Source organism: Arctopsyche grandis, chromosome 5, assembly GCF_051622035.1.
Source record: "Arctopsyche grandis isolate Sample6627 chromosome 5, ASM5162203v2, whole genome shotgun sequence".
Taxonomy (NCBI): domain Eukaryota; kingdom Metazoa; phylum Arthropoda; class Insecta; order Trichoptera; family Hydropsychidae; genus Arctopsyche; species Arctopsyche grandis.
This window is the reverse complement of record NC_135359.1, coordinates 8,572,759-8,594,043: the sequence shown is the minus strand read 5'-3', so window position 1 is coordinate 8,594,043 and position 21,285 is coordinate 8,572,759. Positions and strand designations below refer to the sequence as shown.

General features: G+C 31.5%; 2 protein-coding genes across 4 annotated transcripts; one reads left to right on the top strand and one right to left on the bottom strand.

The window, feature by feature from the left end:
* Positions 1 to 510: 510 nt before the first annotated feature.
* On the bottom strand, positions 511 to 3,680 carry LOC143911489 (glutathione S-transferase 1-like). 3 transcript variants are annotated; one of them, XM_077430374.1, is made up of 7 exons: positions 3,617 to 3,680; positions 3,397 to 3,484; positions 2,955 to 3,029; positions 2,703 to 2,856; positions 1,202 to 1,402; positions 1,009 to 1,125; positions 530 to 927 (listed from the first exon to the last, which is right to left on the bottom strand). In XM_077430374.1, exons 2-7 carry the CDS (start codon positions 3,444 to 3,446, stop codon positions 688 to 690), a joined length of 837 nt encoding a protein of 278 aa, XP_077286500.1. In that variant the 5' UTR covers positions 3,447 to 3,484; positions 3,617 to 3,680; the 3' UTR covers positions 530 to 687. The 3 variants fall into 3 exon arrangements, with proteins under 3 accessions (XP_077286501.1, XP_077286500.1, XP_077286499.1); XM_077430375.1 differs by lacking the exons at positions 3,397 to 3,484; positions 3,617 to 3,680 and adding an exon at positions 3,128 to 3,395 and having other exon boundaries at positions 511 to 927; XM_077430373.1 differs by lacking the exons at positions 3,397 to 3,484; positions 3,617 to 3,680 and adding an exon at positions 3,102 to 3,180.
* Positions 3,681 to 9,010: 5,330 nt separating this feature from the next.
* On the top strand, positions 9,011 to 19,554 carry LOC143911490 (glutathione S-transferase 1-like). Its single transcript, XM_077430376.1, has 7 exons — positions 9,011 to 9,098; positions 9,175 to 9,230; positions 9,315 to 9,456; positions 13,182 to 13,240; positions 15,284 to 15,425; positions 16,365 to 16,558; positions 19,248 to 19,554. Exons 1-7 carry the CDS (start codon positions 9,060 to 9,062, stop codon positions 19,357 to 19,359), a joined length of 744 nt encoding a protein of 247 aa, XP_077286502.1. The 5' UTR covers positions 9,011 to 9,059; the 3' UTR covers positions 19,360 to 19,554.
* Positions 19,555 to 21,285: the final 1,731 nt, after the last annotated feature.

Sequence of the window (21,285 nt, the reverse complement as noted above, 5' to 3'; positions counted from 1 at the left end):
ATGATTCAAAAGTAATATTTTGTAAAATTATTTAATTTTTATGTATATATATTATAATTCGTATATGGAATAAATGTATATTCAATTTAATTAATAAAATAATCTCGTACGATCAAAGTTAATTTCAATAGTATATATGCTTGTAACTATATATATATATATATATATATATATATATATATATATATATATATATATATATATATATATATATATATATATATATATATATATATATATATATATTTACGTCTACACGCATATAAGTATGACTATATTATTTAATATAATTAATAATTTATATAGTTAATAAATCAAGGCTTTATATTTATTTTTTTAATTTTTTAATAATATAAAATATAAAATATATAAATATAAAATATATCTATATTCTATATTTATCCAGTGCATACGTGATTTTTCAAATAAAAAGTTTTCACATCATGACGTGAAACAAAATACTTACATCTATTAAAAGGTAAAGTCAAACAACAACAAAAGAGAATTTTAATAAAATGCAATTACTTTTTGTTGAGCTTGTATTTAATATATCTTAAATCAAATTATCAATTGTATCAGACTACAATGCAGATAATGAATGAATTTGAACCTTACTAATTGATCTTATTTAGGGATCAAAAGATTAGAATATATGAAACTAAATGTATAACAAATATTTACAGAAAATTATTTCTTTAAGGAATCTATTATAATATCTCTATTAATGTCTATGTGGTCCAGATTCCCGTGTGTTAAAATAACCTCCTTTAACTTTTGTAAGCCGGGAACATTTGCCGCTTGATAAGTCGGAAGAGCCTTGCATCGAGCAGCCCAATTTTCGACATTAGGAAACATTCCTTTTTGGTTGATAACTAAAAGTTCTGAAGTAGAATAAGTGGCTATACAACACAGATCAGCTAAAGTTACCTACAATAAAAACATTTACAGCTATATTCATGTATATATTTATCACTGGAACGATTTTGTTATGTGAATCATATGTCTTACCTGATCTCCAGCTAACCATTTTGACTCTCCACAGAATACATCTAAGAATTTTAAGCTTTCCATAAATTTTTCTAACATGCTTGAGTATGTTGGTTTATTTTTATGGAATGGGCTTTGCTAAAATATTCAACGGGAGAAGCTATTAATATATGTATGATAAATTTTAATCTATATTAATAATGATTTTACGTACGAAAATAGCGCTTTCTCTAGGAAAAAATATACTGCTATTAAAATACAATAGCATGTCAACTTTAGCCCTGTCTTTTGGATTTTGAGGATAAAGTGTAGAATCGGAAGCATATGCATTTGCCAAGTAAGTGCAGATCGCATGACTGTCAGTAATATTCAATTCGCCATCGACCAAAGTTGGTACAGTATGCAATGGATTTATCTAATTTCAAAAAATGTATTTTTCAAAAAGTATACATGTTTCATAAGTATTAAAGCGTCAGTATTACATATATCATCAAGTGTTAACATGATCCACAATTACTATGTATCTTATCACTCGTTTTCTAATTGCAACTTCAAACGCGTCAAATTTGTATGTTATCAATTTTAATCTTTTATATTGTTTATATGATTTCCCACATTTTTGACGAACTAAAAAAATAACACCCACATCCGCTTTATGTGTTAATACGTTTTACAAAAATATTCTCTAAAATAAGTAGATATGATCACAATTTTCCCTTTAAAAATACATAAACCGTTCAATTAAAATCGTTATCATAATCAGATAAATGTACATTTAAAATGTCAATTTTTATTTATCTTATTTTTTGGCGGATATGACCAGTGATGTGATTCCAGAGTCAGTCTTACAACGAATTAATAGATTATCAATAAAACATCTGCAGTTGATTGCAGATACCATTTTTGTGACAGTAATTAATATTTGATGGATGCATTTTACAGATACTCTTAATTGGAAGAAGCCAATGCATTATATCATTATCATTTTATTAATTTCGAACGACTTATCTTCTATTAAACATCCTCTTGGATACCATTTCAACATTTTTTTTCTATAATATATATCTATTATACATATTTGAAACCTGTCTAGTTTATTATTTAGCCTAACTTAATTATTTATTTTTTTCGAACGCTTTTCACAAAGTTAGGGTTGTTAAGTTAGACATATAAAATAAAATTTAAAAAATTCACTGATGTAGATTATTGTAAATAGGTTTTTGAGCTCTTTTTCCTATTATGCTGTAGATTAACATTAGAATAATATAATACTATGATTACTAACCAAATTAAATTAAATTGTAAAATAGAAAACGATCAGTAGATCAGTAGCTATTAAAATAGATATAAGATGTATTGTGAACACAATTTCGTAATAATAAAAAGCATTTAAAAATCAAAATCAAATATGTAGATTGCATGTTTTCAACATTAGTAAAATACATGTATGTACATATGAACATGATACATCAAACTATTGAACTTCTTATTTTATTATAATTTCTAGAATACTGCTTGTATAATATTTATACTAAAAAAGACTATTTAAATGTTAATTAAAAATATAGTGATATAAAAAATAAATAATTATAGAGCGTCAGATAAATTTTTGCAAGACAAACATATTAATTTTACATGACCGTATTATATAATATATACATATTTGTTGTATTACATTTTATCATTATTATCTGTTAATACGAAATCAATAAAACCTTGATGTAATCATTGGATATCTGCTGGTTTTGGAATAGATGAATTTTTTTGAAATCTATTTTCAGGTCCAATACATGGATAGTCATCAACACAAATCGCACCGGAGGGCTTATCTCATCATAATACAATATTGGATTTGATTTCAACTGCATACTAAATTTATATAAATAATTATTAGTGTATTATATTGATCATTTGAATTATGGTGATGTTAAATATAATGTAATAGATATAAATATAGCACACGTTACCGTTTCATTGTGGAAAAATGTGCGACATCCGACACGTCCATGTTAAATTTCTGCTGTGGAGTTTTAAAAACTGACCTGTAAGTTTTATTACAAAAAAAAAGTATACGTATGCACTTTACGTAATATGAACGGTTCTAAGGAATTTACTGTTGTATTATATGTAACGAGATAACCTTTAAATGAACGAATTGCATGACATTGTTCATTATTGTTTGAGATAAGACTTCACTGTGTAATACTAAATTATATTGCATTGAAGTAGCCAGTGTATGTATGTATATAAATATTTCAATAATTTTATTTAAAAAAAGTAGATGAATGTACATGGGTTAATAAATAAATAAAAATATGTATGTATGAAATGTTACAAAATTGTAAAATTGCAATAACATATTATGTAAGTAAAAAGATATTATTAATACATATGCACATACATATATACCTGAATAATATTGTAAATACGCTAGGCCTCATCTTAGACAGTGCTATCATCTTGAAAGTACACAACAAAATGACCTTATTATACAAGACTAAATATACAATGTATTCTTGTATGTATGTAAATGTATTCGGATGAAAAATTTACATTGAATTGATTTTAATCTGATATGTATTGAAATATTTAGAATAAATAAATTATATGTGAAAATTCTCATTGCTACCTGGTGACAACCATTATCATCCGATTGCATTATAAAGTAACAATAATAAGACAGTACATACAAGTGATGTGAATCTTTACGGTCTCCGTGACGAGACAGAATGTTAAATTACAGAAAATGCAAATATCGGAAGGCAAAGATCGAAAATCAAAAGATCTTAAGTCGAAAGATCAAAAAAAATGGTGCATGGTAAATGGTACATACTCACTTAATTTGCGCAAGCAGGATACAACAGGAACAAGAGGAACATGCTTTTCCTCCCATATTCTGCGCGCGCACATTAATACGGGAGGAAAAGCCTGTTCCTCTTGTTCCTGTTGTATCCTGCTCGCGCAAATTAAGTGAGTATGTATCGTTTACCTTGCACAATTTTTTTTGATCTTTCGACTTAATATCTTTTGATTTTCGATCTTTGCCTTCCGATATTTGTGTTTTCTGTAATTTAACATTCTGTCTCGTCACGTAGACCCGAATCTTTAATACCTACTAGTGTTATACCCGATGAAATATCATCGCATGGGTGTTGGCATAATAAGTTATTAAATTAAAAAAAAAATATGTCGGTTCTGTGTTGGCCGAATTTTTTTCAAATACCATTTAAATATATTTTATTTAATATTTATATTTAATTGTTTAATATGAAAAAAATGGTAAAAATTACCTACATATGTATCTTCTTCTTCTTGTTAATGCCTTGTCCGCATCCGGACGTTGGCGACCACCTCGTCGATTATTTGAAGATATCCGCATCGGTCTTCAGCGGCTCGGAATAACTCTTTGGCGCTCATATCGGTCCACATGCGCATATTTCGAAGCCAAGATAACTTTTTCCTGCCAATCCATTTTTTTCCTTCTATTTTCCCCATGGTTATCAAACGGAGAAATTCGTATTTTGCAACCCGTATCATGTGTCCGAGGTACTCCATCTTCCCTGCCTCTCCCCATCATGCCGAGGACAGCTTCGTTCGATGTCTTTTTGGTCCACGGAATCTTCAGCATACGCCTATAGACCCACATCTCAAAAGCTTTGATGCGGCTGATCATCTTGGTCTTCAGAGTCCACGTCTCACATCCGTGTAGTAATACTGTCCAGACGTAGCTCTTCGCGAATATCAACCGCGTATGAAGATTGAGATGCTTGTTTATAAGCGCCGCCTTCATTTTTACAAATGCTGTTCTAGCCATCTCGATGCGGATTCTTAGATCTTCATCTGGGTCCATCTTCATTCAGCCAAGTACCCATGTATTTGAATCTTTTTACTCTTTCTATCACCTCCCCATCAAAGGTTAGATTCCCGGTGTCTGTTTGCATTCTATCTACTATCATAAATTTTGTCTTCTTTAGATTTATGCGCAGACCTCTTCGATATACTACTGTGTTTCGGCCATCGGAAACATTTAACCAATGACGATTTTGGGCCAACCAAAAAATTGGTTTAAAACCAGTAGCGTACAAAATATTGAAATAAAAATTAAATAAAAAAATTGAAATGAAATATCATAATTAAGCTAACGAGCGAGATTGAGCTAAAATTAGATCATCGTTGATGTTTTGAATTACAACAATGTTTTGAATTACGACGATACGCATTACAACCAGAGAAATATTATAATTATGAGCGAAAAAAACCTTGTTATTGTTTCTAATAAGTCGTCAAGATACACTACTGTGTTTCCCCCTTCGGAAATATTTAACCAACGACGATTTTGGGCCAACTTTTAAAACCAGTAGCGTACAAAATATCGAAATAAAAATTAAATAAAAAAATTGAAATTAAATATCAAAATTAAGCTAACGAGCGAGATTGAGCTAAAATTAGATCATCGTTGATGTTTTGAATTACAACAATGTTTTGAATTACGACGATACGCATTACAACCAGAGAAATATTATAATTACGAGCGAAAAAAACCTTGTTATTGTTTCTTATAAGTCGTCACGATTCACTACGGTGTTTTAACTGTTCTGTTTTTACTTTCAATATTTTATTTTAATTTTAATATATTGATTATAATTTTATTTTGATATTTGAATTTAATTTTAATATAATAATAATATTTTTAGTTTTGATATTTAATTTCAATTTTTAAATTTAATCTTTATTTCGATAGACAGACAGAGACAGACAGAGACAGACAGAGACAGACAGAGACAGACAGAGACAGACAGAGACAGACAGAGACAGACAGAGACAGACAGAGACAGACAGAGACAGACAGACAGACAGACCCACGGACGGAATAGCGATATTATATACATATATGTATATGATATTATAGCGATATTATATATGTATGTATGTATATGGATATATAGATATATGCAAAATATTATACATATAATATATAATATGCATATATCATACATTTAAATATCACTGGTTTGGCCACAATACATGTACACACATATATGTATGTATGTACATATATTTAAAAAATCGCACTGAGAAAACCTTTGTATGTGTCGCCTACCGGTCATTTTGAAATCGATATCATGAATATTTCATTAAACGGTTCTGTATTCTAGACTACATATTTTATTCATATACGTAACTCTGGAATAATACATATGAGCCGAATCATTTTATTTGATTATACACATAAAAATTAAGTCTCCTATACAATTGAATCCTGCATTGTAAGGTTCTTTGAAGAGATTTCAAGATTTATCTAAATAGGAATTTAATTCGAAACTAAACACATGACAACTTTATGTTATCTAGATTTTTAATCGCACATGCGTAAAAAGTTCGATTTTTTTCTCAAATCTGCAATGATTCATCATATCTAATAAGATAATAAGTGAATTGTTCATAAGTGACATACTTAAGATCTGTATCGTTTTTAATTTTTTTTAATGTCGCATTTGAAGATGATCGAAATTCTTTAGATTATTCGAGGGTTAATTTAATAGAATAATTGATTTTGATTTTAAAATGCTTTTTATTAGTACTAAATTATGTTCACAATGCATTTTATATATATTTTAATAAATACTGATCTACTAATCATTTTATATCTTACAATTTTATTTTATTTTTGTTAGTAATTAAGAGGGCTGTACACCCGAAACCTTAATTTTGTTGCCGTCCCTTTCTTCGATATATATTGAGTGAATGCGACAATATATGTATATCAATATAAATGGTGTATTGAAGGGCATGAAATCAGTTTCTAGTATGGATGGATTGACTCTAGATATTTTAATCAACACTTGGGACATGGTTGGACCTCAGTTACTGAAATTAATAAATGAATCGTTAGAAGTGGGATCCGTCCCGGATGCATGGAAGGTGTCTACTATTGTACCGGTACCAAAGGTTACGGGCACACATAAAGCCAGTGAAATGAGGCCCATCAATATGTTACCAATTGTTGAGAAGATGCTGGAGGAAATCGTTATGATTCAATTGAAAGAGTTCATTAGTATAAATGATTGTTTGGTTGTGGAACAGTCTGGATTTAGAGTGAAACATTCAACAGAAACTGCTATCCAATTGGTGGTTTCTGATTGGATGGAGACGATGGATGAATCTAGCATGGTTGTTGGAGCAGTTTTTCTAGATTTTAAGCGAGCGTTCGAGACAGTAGATAGGAATATTTTATTACAAAAATTATATAAGTTAGGAATAAATGGTATAGTATTAAAGTGGCTTCAATCATACTTAAATAATAGAAGGCAAAGAGTAAAAATTGATAAGGTGTTATCCTCTGAATTTGTAACACCTCATGGAGTGCCGCAAGGGTCCAAATTGGGACCCTTATTATTTATATTATATATAAACGATATTGTTAAGGTAATTAAGATGTGTAAAATACATTTGTTTGCAGATGATACATTGATATATATAATTGGAAAGAATGTTGATGTAATGTCTGAGATTTTAAATATAGAATTAAATTATGTGAATGACTGGTTGTGTGAAAATAAATTAAAGTTGAATGTGAATAAAACAAAAATGATGTGGTTGAATGGTAAAAATAAAAATATATTGAATGAAATTAGAATTGATGATAAGTTAATTGAAAAAGTTGAAAATATAAAATACTTAGGTGTATACATAGATTCAGGACTAAATTTTAAAATGCACGCTGACTATATAATAAAAAAAATGGCTAGAAAAGTTGGTGTATTATGTAGATTAAGAAATATTTTAAGTAAAAAAAGTAAAATTTTAGTGTTTAATTCAATTGTCTTGCCACATGTGGTTTATTGTGCCACTGTGCTTAATTTGTTTAGTGGCCAAGATTTAGAAAAAATGCAAAAAATACAGAATAAAGCTATGAGAGCTATTTTGAATGTGAGTAGATTTAAGAGTATTGGAAGTATGTTAGATGAATTAGGATGGATGAGTATTAGAATTAGTCTAAATATTAGTACATTGTCTTTTGTTTATAAGTTAGATCATAAGTTATTACCTAAGTATTTTGATGATTATATAATAAGGAATAGAGATAAACATAGTTTTTATACTAGAAATAAGGACAAACTAGTTGTAAGTAGAGTAAGAAAGAATAAGACGGCTGGGGGTGTTTTTCACAGGGGTGTGCTCATGTATAATGCCCTCCCTGAGTACGTCAGGTCTGCTAAAAACATGGATGCATTCCTGCGAGGTGCGAAGAGACACCTCTGTGAGGGACAGTACATATAAGTTAATTATAAATTTTAGAGTTAAGTATAATAATTAAGATGTATTTTTTTTTTTAAATTAGCTTGATAGCTAAAATATATATAAATAAATAAATAAATATATATATTGAGTGAATGCGACAGTTGCGCTTCGACCAGATAAAACGTATTTTAAATCGACAAAATCGAGGTTTCGTATTCTACTATTTTCTCCTCCGAAACTGGATCAATTTTTAAAAAAAATCATCATCGGTATGAGAAAAATATTTTCTGTGCAACTATGTACGGAGTTTTTTAAATCGACTGTTAAATAAGCACGCTGGACTCTTTTCGTTGGTGTAAAAAAGAGGCGATTTTATAGATGTTTGGCGGCTCCTAGCTCCTATAAAAAATAACTAATCAAAAAAAATAAAAATATAGATGCATCTCAATGGTGGATATCCATAGCATATTAAAAAATTACTTCTCTAGTGCCATAATTGAGGAAGGGAGAAGTGTAATACGTTTGTATGGACAAGGCGCTGGTGTGCAGCCCTCTTATTTTATGTAATTTCAAAATGAAATTGTGAATTGTTGTCTACTAGCGTAGCACGCGTATAACCCTAGGCAGCTTATAACGATCGAATAATTTTTTATTTAAGGAAATTATAGAGAAGGAGAAAGAGGGGTATTTAGAATAGTGGCATTGAGACATGTGTACATATTCACATATGTATGTAGGTATAGCAAATAGGTCACAATTCTCATTCGCTTCAATAGCAGTACGACTTTCTTAGAATCAACACTCTAGAAAGGGTACTATATAAGTAAACCATGGCATCGTCAAATCGCAAAAAATACTCATTAGATGAGGTCAGTCTTAATAAGATTTAAATTTTAAAAAATTGCATATGATTTTGAACTAATTTACAGTGATTATGATTAACAGTGTCATTTAGGACGGTCAGCGTCAAATCTTATAAACGAAACAGAATTAAATTTCACGTAAGATTACGTGCAAATATTTAATATACAATATTGAAATATTATTTTTCAACTTAATTATTTTCATATATGTACGTTCTATAGGAATCCGCCACGTCTTTATATGACTCTTGTGAGTCCGCCGGTCAGAGGAACACTTCTGGTTGCAGCGGCTTTGGGCATACCTCTTCAGTTAGTAACAGTTGATTTGATGAAAGGAGAACATCTTCAACCAGAATTTGTGAAGGTATAGTAACTATACATATATACATAGTTTCAATACTAGTGTTGTACCCGATGAAATATCATCGCATGGGTGTTGGCATATTAAGTTATTAAATAAAAAACATTAAAAAAATGTGTTGGTTCTGTACGTACGTGGTCTTATTTTTTTATTTAATTATTTAATATGAAAAAAATGGTACAAATACCTACCTACCTATATATATATATATATATATATATATATATATATATATATATATATATATATATATATATATATATATATATATATATATATATATATATATATATATATATATATATATATATATATATATATATATATATATATATATATATATATATATATATATATATATATATATATATATATATATATATATATATATATATATATATATATATATATATATATATATATATATATATATATATATATATATATATATATATATATATATATATATATATATATATATATATATATATATATATATATATATATATAGGTAGGTAGGTATTTGTACCATTTTTTTCATATTAAATAATTAAATATATATATATATATATATATATATATATATATATATATATATATATATATATATATATATATATATATATATATATATATATATATATATATATATATATATATATATATATATATATATATATATATATATATATATATATATATATATATATATATATATATATATATATACATAACGAGGAAAGACAGGAAGCGGAACACGTGGGTGAGAAATATGACAAGGGTAGTGGACATAGTGGATAGAGTGAAGAGATTGAAATGGCAATGGGCGGGTCACGTAGCTAGGAGGATGGACGAAAGGTGGACAAAAGAAGTGCTTGAATGGTACCCGAGAGAAGGCAAAAGAGTAAAAGGAAGACCGCAAGGAAGATGGGTGAACGAAATTAGGAAAATGTGCGGAATGAGATGGATGAGTGTTGCGCAAAACAGAGACGAGTGGAAGCGTGTTGGAGAGGCCTTCATCCAGCAGTGGATGGCGAATGGCTGTAAATGATGATGATGATGATATATATATATATATATATATATATATATATATATATATATTTAGCCGTTTAGGGTTTCGCCCCCATGATCAGTTGCCTTTTAGGGCTTCGCCCCTCCGCGCCCCCATGATTAAATGCCGTCTAGGCATTCGCCCCCCTTAGTTAATGCCTTTTAGGGCTTCGCCCCCCGCGCCCCCAAGATTAATTGCCGTTTAGGGCTTCGCCCCCCTTAGTTAACGCCTTTTAGGACTTCGCCCCTCCGCGCCCCCATGATTAATTGCCGTCTAGGGCTTCGCCCCCTTTAGTTTATGCCTTTTAGGGCTTCGCGCCTCCGCGCCCCCATGATTTAATACCGTCTAGGGCTTCGCCCCCCTTAGTAAATGCCTATTAGGGCTTCGCCCCTCCGCGCCCCCATGATTAAATGCCGTCTAAGGCTTCGCTCCCATGATCAGTTGCCTTTTAGGGCTTCGCCCCTCCGCGCCCCCATGGTTAATTGCCGTCTAGGGCTTCGCCCCCCTTAGTTAATGCCTTTTAGGGCTTCGCCCCTCCGCGCCCCCATGATTTAATACCATCTAGGGCTTCGCCCCCCTTAGTAAATGCCTATTAGGGCTTCGCCCCTCCGCGCCCCCATGATTAAATGCCGTCTAGGGCTTCGCCCCCCTTAGTAAATGCCATCTAGGGCTTCGCCCCCATGATCAGTTGCCTTTTGGGGCTTCGCCCCTCCACGTCCCCATGATTAATTGCCGTCTAGGGCTTCGCCCCTCCGCGCCCCCATTATTAAATGCCGTTTAGGGCTTCGCCCCCCTTAGCTAATGTCTTTTGGGGCTTCGCCCCTCCGCGCCCCCATGATTCAATGCCATCTAGGGCTTCGCCCCCATGATCAGTTGCCGATAAGGGCTTCGCCCCTCCACGTCCCCATGATTAATTGCCGTCTAGGGCTTCGCCCCCATTATCAGTTGCCTTTTAGGGCTTCGCCCCTCCGCGCCCCCATTATTAAATGCCGTCTAGGGCTTCGCCCCCATGATTAAATGCCGTCTAGGGCTTCGCCCCCATGATCAGTTGCCGTTTAGGGCTTCGCCTCATAAGGCTGCGCCCCCTTTGGGGCCCAATGAGGCTGCGCCCCCCTGCGACCCCTTTGGGGCCCCATGGGGCTACGCCCCATGAGGCTGCGCCCCACGAGGCTGCGCCCCCTTGCGCCCCCTTCGGGGCCCCATACAGCTAAGCTCCATAAGGCTGCGGCCCTAAGGCTGCGCCCCATAAGACAGCGCCCCATAAGGCTTCGCCCCATAAGGCGGCGCCCCATAAGGCGGCGCCCCATAAGGCGGCGCCCCATAAGGCTACGCCCCCCTGCTGTGCCCCATAAAGCTGCGCCCCCTTTTGGGTCCCATGGGGCTGCGCCCCATGAGGCTGCGCCCCTTGTGGCGCCCCTGGCGGGGCCCCATGAAACTACTCACCTTGCGCCCCCGCGGGGGTGAATCCATTGAATCGAAAAAAACAAATCGGCGCCCATGGATCGAAAAAAAAAATCGAATCACGTGTTCGATGACGTCACCGATCTACGGACGACGGAGGATACATATGTACATACATACAAAGTCTCTTTCCAAATTATAGATTAGAAGATAATATATATAAAATATTATTATTTTTAAATATTTTGTTTCTACATATTTTACTTGTACACAATAGTTGTTTGAGGAAAAAATTAAATAAAACTTTTGAACGTGGACAAACACACAACACCTTCCCTCCCCCTCCATATATATATATATATATATATATATATATATATATATATATATATATATATATTTATAGGGTAGGAAGGTTGGCAATTTTTTTGCGGAGCGTCCCATTTTGACTCACCTACCCATAGATTAAGAATATTTTAATCTCACTTATACGATATCTATATTATATTATATGTAACATATACATACATAAGTGTATGTAATTTTCAATATAATCATGAAATCGTAACGTGACTATATAATTTGTCGCCTTTTAGTTTTGCGCGTTATTTTATTATATTGAATGGATCGTATCAGTTTTTAACGAAGACGTACGGCAAATATAATCATAAAGATAGGAAATCAATAGCGTTATTATTAATAGCATTGCTGATGCCAAAGAGTGCATTGTTTTATATATAGTGCACTCTTATAATGCAATACAAATAATTCAATTTTAATAAAATTTATGAAACATATTTGTATTCTGACTATCGTTTTGAAATTTGCTTGAGAAATATTACACGTATAGCAGGGCTCGATAATTTAGATTTTTTTTATTGTATTACGATACATTATACAGAATGTTTGGTAGCTCGATACAAAGCCTTAAAGGGTTGATAGCTTACATAATTTACAACAGTTTGAGCCACACATACCTCAGTCCAAAGTCTTAAGGTTTTTTTTAATCTCATTATTAAAGATTTTGAGTAAAAACACCAAAATCTCACAGTTAATTGCTAATACTGCCCAAGTTAAAAGAGGTATGTTAGTCAGTTATTATTTTTGTTGTTTGTCTAATGTTTATTCAATCAAATAAAAACAAATACAACCATTAGTGTCAACAGAAAAAAATAATAGAGGCACCAATAATATCAATATCTTAAAAATACTAGAGGCACCAATATTCAATAATATCTTGAATATTTACAAAAAAAATATTTTTTTATTTCAGAAAAATCCACAACACACGATTCCGATGTTAGAAGAAAATGGATTTTGTCTTTCTGACAGGTTATATTTTATTACTTAATAATATATCAAAACAATTAAAAAACGTTATATGTAGACATCTATTGAACTATATGTATATTAACTATAGATTCGTATTAATTTATAGACATCTATGAAAAAAAAAAAAAAGTTTTATTATTTTATTTTTTTTAAAGTGAAAAAACAATAATGAAAATCCTTTTCCCTGGGATGATTTTATTAAGTTAATTAATTTCAATAAATTCATACATATTCATAATTATACATATGAACATACATACATATGTATGTAAATATATACTCAAATTCAGATAAACGTTTTGTCAATGAAATTCAAGAAATTTTTATACACTCATTTCAAAAATTTAAAAAAATCGTTCACGGGTGACAGAAAGCCTGTAAACGTTATAATAAAGAACTCAACGAGTCAAACAGTATCCTGGCTGATAATTGGCGCATAATACAATATACTGCTAACAGTTTCATAATTATACATATGTACATACATATGTGGTCCGCTGTATGAAAACGTACATGCTGTCCCTTACACCCCATTTTGACCAATTGCATTTAGCACGTACAATGTTCTACAGTCTACGAATTAATATAGATCAAGAGGCGGTGTACATTTTTCCAAAATGTCTTCCTACAGCGGACCAACTATATCACAATAAATTCATAAATGTATAAACATAAACAGGAAAATATTGAAAAGGAAGTATGTTTTTTAATTAAATAATTTTGCATCTATAGTAATCGGTTCCGCGACAAATCACTCACGGACTTTATACTCAACGGCGTTACGCACACGAAATTCAGCGACAAAACACTCACGCGACAACTGGCTCATGACTATTACGCTCACAGATAAATCACACACGCGACATTTCGCTCACGGAATTATTAAAAAAACCTTATTTTTTTACACAATAATTATTCCAAAACTCAATTGAACGTATCGTGACTAATTAACACACTATCCTATCACAGATAAATAAATAAAATATATACACACCAGTATTTGTGTAAAAATTACGTTTTTGTACGCTATTTTAATAATTCCGTGTGCGAAATGTCGCGAGAGGGATTTACCTGCGATTATAATGTCCGTGAGTGATTTATCTGTGAGTGTAATGGCCGTGAGACAGTTGTTACGTGAGTGAAATTTCGTGCACGTAACGCCTTTGAATGTTAAGTCCGTGAGTGATTTGTCGTGACACCACAATAATCAAGAAAACAAAAAATATACTGTTTTATCTATTTTGTGAATTTGACTAAAAATTTGGTACTTGTTCGCTAGTTAGGCTCACGCTTCGCGCTCAAGAACCAGTCATTACGTTTCGCTGCGACATCACGTTCGATTATATGCCAACAGATGTCTCAAGTGGTAAAATCAGTATTTGCACGCGTTCATACGTCTCAATACGTTCGTACGATTTTTACTTATTAAATAATAATGTCATCCATGAATCTCGACTTAAGAACCAACAGATTGAACGAATATGGGCTTCTGCTATATAGGGAAATAAACAGGGACGAGGAACGAATTGTGACTCAATGGACGCGACCCTTTCGAGACTACTCTTCAAGACATATCTTCGTTTCCGTTGTAAGTCGCTGAATTACGAGACATCTATAAGTTTTAAACTTATAGAAACATAGTGGTGACATGGTAGGTAGGGTGGTTTTAGCCAATTTAATGAAGGAACCGTTTCAACAATGAAATCAGAAAAATTAAATAAAAACTCTGATAGGAAACGATCGACTTGGAGTCTATAATATTCAAGTCTGACCAGCAGTGTTACAGATAATATACTCAGGATAAATTCTTTTCAATCGAGGTCAACTCGAGATCTAACCCGGCGCCTCTCGGTGCTAGGCAAAAGCTCAACCAAGCGAAGCGTAATAATTGGTTTTGGAGCACGAAGCGTGAGCCTAACTAGTGAACAAGTACTTAAAAAAAATTTTCAAGTACAAATGACAAACAATTCTTATAAAAAGGAGGTATGTAAAAAATCATATTCATTTCATTGATAATTATATTTTGAGTGTAAAAACAAACAGCCACGCCATTGCTGGATATTTGAGCACTGCTTACGGTAGAAACGACAATCTTTATCCACACGAGCCGAGACGCAGGGCCATTGTCGATCAACGTTTACATTTCGATTCGGCAACACTCTTCAATCGACTACGAGCAACAATAGTAAGTACCAAAATACAATACTACATAAATATATACATATATATATACAGGTGTTATGAAGCTAAGTGCAAAAGCCTTGAAAGGTTGAAAACATTTTGAGCCATACATACCGCAGTCTTATGGTTTTTATAAATTAATTTTTAAAGATTTTTAGTAAAAAACAACAAAATCTCACAGTTAATTGCTAATACTGCCCAAGTTAAAAGTGCTATGTTAGTCAGTTATTATTTTTTAATGTTTTCTTACGTTTATTCGATCAAATAAATAAAAAAATGTGTGTCAACATATAAAAATATTATAGGCACAATAAATTTACAAAAATTTGTCATATTGGAAACAACTAATATTTTAGTATTTAAAAAAAAGAACAAAATTTAAAAAAAAAGGTAAAACTTTTTTAAAAACATATCTGCTTATTGCCCTCTGTTTTAAGATATCACTCATGCAGATGTCTTGCCAATTACCAGAATTAGGGTGTAAAACCTAATTGAGGGAGTGCGCCGAACAAAGGCCGTCATTCACAAGCGACTTTAATTTTAATTTCTAATCTTCTATATATTTATATATACATATATATGTATATATAAGTAAATGTTTGTCTGTCTGTCTGTCTGTCACGTATTCCATTCAAGCAATTGCGATGAAACTTACAGTTATTGTGTGCATGCCCACGATGGTTTCTGTAAAAAAAATCGCCCAAAAACCCGGAACTGGAACGTGAAAACAGGAATGAGTGGCATTGCAACGCAATAATTTCAAATATATTCGCCGTCTGCGTTTTTCCGACGAATCGGAACGGGAATTGCATGCATTGGAACGCAATAAAACACAAAAATTGTTAAAATTATTTATTGTTTATGTTCTTTGTCTCACTATTTTGGTAATTTTGAGTTTTTTTATGTTTTTCTAATTACTTTTTGCCAAATTAATTGTTTCAAGACTCCACTTATGACCGGAAGTGCTACATCGATATCCCAAACTAGCATTGATGAATTAGAAGAGGCACTGGGATTTTTAGAAAAGTTTCTGGATGGAGATCACTGGATAGCTGGAGACATGTTGACTATAGCCGACTTGTGCTGTGTGGCAACCGTTACCAGCATTAACGAAATCTTACCAGTAAATTCTGAAAGGTTAGTACACAAAAACATACTTGTTTATCTTGTTTGACATACATATTCGAATATATATAGCCCAGTCAGGGCCGGCCCAAGGACATTCAAAACCCCGAGAAAGGGTGAAATTTGCGCTCCACTTTTTATAAAACATTCTACACAATGTAATTTGCTAGCTTGCAGCTAGCTATCTGTCCTCCTCGGGACATTCTGCGTAATTTATAAATGCAATACGAATAAAAACAGTTCAAATTTATATAATAAAATTGATTTTAAGCTAGAGAAATGTTATAAATAACATTTCTCTGTTTTAAGTAGTATCAAAAGATCTCGTTAATTTTGAGTAAAAATGAACAAAAAATATGTATTCGTTAAAAGAAATCCTCATCAATAGGATTGAGAAAGAAGGTTATAATTATTATTATTTTCGGAGGAGATTTTTTTTGTATTCAAATATAAAATATATATTCAAGTAAATATTATACCTACTCGAAGGGCGCAAGTATTGATTTAATTGTTCTTTTTATTATACAATTTGTATATATGTAACTACATACATATACATATGCATACAATGTTTTTTCAGAAGAAATTTACACTTTTATGACTTATAGAGCTCGTATAAGACCTTTTCATAATATTGATATTATTATTGGCCCATGTACATGTAAATATATGTTGAAATTGAGAAAAACCTTTATATTATACTAGTAGCCTGTATTTATACTTTATTGTACATGTACATACGTAGTAACAATTGATGAAGTTTTATGATCATGCGAAAATTCGAACTCCTGATTATAGATTATAGATTTTGCCTGATTTGAAATTAGAATCGATCACTGATCAAGTTTTCATGATCTAGTTAGGGATTTTTTAAACACCGTTAGTCCTATCGAATTAAAACTTAGTATCGGTTACTGAAATTCTCATGAAAGTTTACTCTAGAGTCGATGCTTTTCTCAGAAACCCTTGGATGTATTGAACTGAAATTTAATATCTAAAAGTTTAAAATAAATACCAAGCTATACATATATAAAATTTGGTGAACACTTATCAACCGGAAGTGGCGGTTTACTTTTGTTCAATTTTTCTTCCACTATTTTTTTCGACCCTTTAAATATGTATGTTCTTCACGAGAAAATTCAGGTGTAATCTTTGTATCAATTTCATGTTAATAAAAAAAAATATTAATTTTATATACATACCTACAGAAAGTGGGAATTTTTCCTTTTAGAAAAGTTGTGACTACACCATTTTTTCAACACTGCTGAACGTGTTGAGCTGATAATTTATATTTGTATTTTTTATAAACAATCTTAGAGTTGATAAAATTTTGGTTGGAATTCGTAAACCGGAAGTAGATTTTTTCTTGATATTTGATGCTTATGATATTTATAGTGATATTAAGTAGTAAAAAAAATTTGAACAAAATCCGACAACCGGAAGTTGAACTTTTGTCTTTTTGAGTTTCCCAATATTTAAGTTCAAATGTGTGCATCATTATCGAATACATATACATATGTACATATGTATGCGTCATTATCCAATTTTGTTTTTTATACTTTTTATATATGTATTCTTCAAATACAGTTTTTGACGTAGTATTAAAAATATGTCTTCAAAATGTCTGCAACATTCAGGGTTCGCAAAAATCATGTTTAGAAGAATCAATGTTTGAAATAATCATTGCCCAGAATAGTCAGTTTACGGAAAAATCTGTCCGGGATCATTTCGTACGGAAAAATATATTATATTTAAAAATAATACCATATTTTATTTTATTTCCTACATAGATATATACATATACCATACGCCTTCATAGACAATGAATTACAAACATTGCAGCATTTTTACATAAATCACTGTATTTCGATAGGCTCAAGAACACGAAAATAACAATTAATTAATTAATTAATCCATTGAGACATCTATGGATTTAGACCTGTGCATAAATTTTTATATATGAATCAAATTCAGATATTTGTGATAGCAGGTAGGATGATTTTTGCCAATTTGAGGAACCGTTTCAATGAAAATCAGATAAATTGGCAAACTCTGATAAGAAATGATCGACTTGGAGTCACAAATATCCAAGTCTAACCAGCAGTATTAAAGATTATCACGGGAACGAACCCGGAACCTCTCGTTGCTTAACATAAACGGTACCATCGAGTCATGATGATAGCTATATGCACATACATATGTATGCATATATAATACGGGTCTACCTCACGGGACCGAAAGTGAAAAGGTCGAAAAAGCAAATATCGGAAGGCAAAGATCGAAAATTGAAAGATCTTAAGTCGAAAGATCAAAAAAAAGGGTGCATGGTAAACGGTGAAATTATCTCTCTTTTTGTCATACAGCCTTATTTAATGTGCGCGCGCAGGATACGGGAGGAAAAGCCTGTTCCTCTTGTTCCTGTTGTATCCTGCTCGCGCAAATTAGTAAAATGTACGACGAGTGGAGAGAGAGTTTTACCGCACGCCACTGATATATGTACATATATACTAACCGTTTTTCATATGTACATATGTATGTATGCATGATAAACGAATATTTTCGACTTTTTCACGGTCACCCATATAATACATGTGTAGTGTTTATATGCGCTAAAATGAAAAAAATGCGTTTTAGAATATTTCAAGAATAATTTGTGATAATAATATTGTGAGTAATCGATTAATTTTTATAATTTTTTCAGGTATCCCAACGTACACGAGTGGATGGAGAACTGCAAAAAATTGCCGTATTACGAAGAGAATGCTAAAGGAGTTAAGATGTTCGGAGAGTTGATAAGAGGCATGATCAAATAAATCTTGAAAAATAAACGATCGAGTGCGAAGTTTTCACACGAAAATATTTCTGATGCAAAAAATTGCATCGCATTATAATCAGTCTTTCGTGTGGAAACAAACCGGAAAGGTGTGCAATAAATGGTTTTCACAAATGTACGATGGGATTATTAGTTTATCTTTCACATTGACCTTTCATTTACGTGGTTTTAATAGAGAAAATAAAAGAATAACTTTCGTAGTTGTATATTTTTTAAACTTCTAATGTTTTCCTATTATTTCATTGGAAATTAAATTAAATTTATTATTTCGAAATTAAAATTTATTATTTCGAAACATTTGAAACTACATATTTATGCATAAATTTTAATACACAATGCATAGTTTGCCTAAAAAATAATTCACCTCAATAATATTCAATAACAATACAATAGATTTTTGTTCGATATTGCACCAAGCTTTTATGTACATACATATGTACACATGTATTTATCTAATATATAAATTCGAAAAATACTAATAAAGTATGTAATTATTGTTGGTTCGTAGAAAAACAAATGAATATTCAAATAAATTTAAATAAAATAAAACTATTCAAATAAATTTAATAAATTGTTTACTATTAGATTGGCCATGTTTAAGCGGCTTTTATTACAAATACCGAGCGAAGCCGGGTAAAAACACTAGTATTATACATATATAAACACCAATTTGAAAACTTTCAGATGATTTCACTTATTATATTCTTGCTTATGAATTATACTATACATATAATACATTAAATAAATTGATATTTCAATAAAATATTTTTTATTTCCATGTTTATTACATATTAAAATATTTATTAGAAATAACTAAACACAGTTGTGCTGTTTATACATACATATGTATGTATGTGGTTGAAGATACTCAATACTTTAATATTTGTTAAGAAATTTAAGTTTTTCACGACCGAAACACCGGATTTCCGTGCCTAAGGGTTAATACTAAATTTAAATGCAGATTTCACTTTTACATTTTAAAATTTAGCTCTGGATGCATAATTTTAACAGTTGTACTAATTTGACTAAATGGTTATGAATCAAATTCAACATAAATACATACACAAAAAAAATGGTAAAATCACATAGTTAGGAATAGAGATATACATAATTATAAAACTAGAAATAGGAATAAATTAATTATAGGTAGAGTTAAGAAAGCAAAAACTGCAGGAGGTGTTTTCCACAGAGGTGTTCAAATATAGAATGCCCTTCACGAGAGCATTAGAGGTGCTAGTAACATTGGTGCTTTCTTGAGGGGTAAGATGACGTAATTATATATTTAAGTTTAATAAAATGCTATGTTTCGAATTATATTTTATTATTTTAGGGTTACAAGTATAGTTTTGTTAACTATTTTATACATTTGTTAGTTTTAGTTTAAAATTGTTAATTGTTAAATAATTCATTAGCAATTTTCTATTTAATAATAAATAAATAAATAAAAATTCGAATATTACTCGTGAAATTAAGATTAAGAAATTAAGGGTGTATTTGGACGAATGAATGCGGTTTTCAAATCAAAAATACCACTTTGCCTGAAGAAAAAGATCTTCGATCAATATGTTTTGCCAGTGATGACGTATGGATGTGAAACTTAGACATTGAACGCTAAGTTGCTACACAAAGTTCAATGTACTCAAAGAAGTATGGAACGTCGTATGCTTGGCGATTGGCATAGCGAGAAAAGACAGGAAACGGAATACGTGGGTGATAAGTATGATAAGGGTGGTGGATATAGCGGATATAGTGAAGAGATTGAAATGGCAATGGGGGAGGGAGGGGGGCACGTGGCTAGAATAATGGATGAAAGGTGTACAAAAGAAATGCTAGAATGGCACCCGAGAGAATGCAAAAGGGTAAAAGGAAGACTGCAGGAAAGATAGGTAGACGAAATTAGGAAAAT

Bases quoted from the DNA above. Each gene is read 5' to 3' on its own strand.
- LOC143911490 (XM_077430376.1), top strand. From the start codon at position 9,060: ATGGCATCGTCAAATCGCAAAAAATACTCATTAGATGAG. The intron at 13,241-15,283 runs GTTATATTTTAT...AAAAACAAACAG, and splicing joins GGATTTTGTCTTTCTGACAG to CCACGCCATTGCTGGATATT. The intron at 15,426-16,364 runs GTAAGTACCAAA...AATTGTTTCAAG, and splicing joins ATCGACTACGAGCAACAATA to ACTCCACTTATGACCGGAAG.
- LOC143911489 (XM_077430373.1), bottom strand. From the start codon at position 3,160: ATGAACAATGTCATGCAATTCGTTCATTTAAAGGTTATCTCGTTACAT. The intron at 1,403-2,702 runs GTTTTATTGATT...TTTTGAAATTAG, and splicing joins TATCCAATGATTACATCAAG to ATAAATCCATTGCATACTGT. The intron at 928-1,008 runs GTAAGACATATG...TTTTTATTGTAG, and splicing joins AATGGTTAGCTGGAGATCAG to GTAACTTTAGCTGATCTGTG.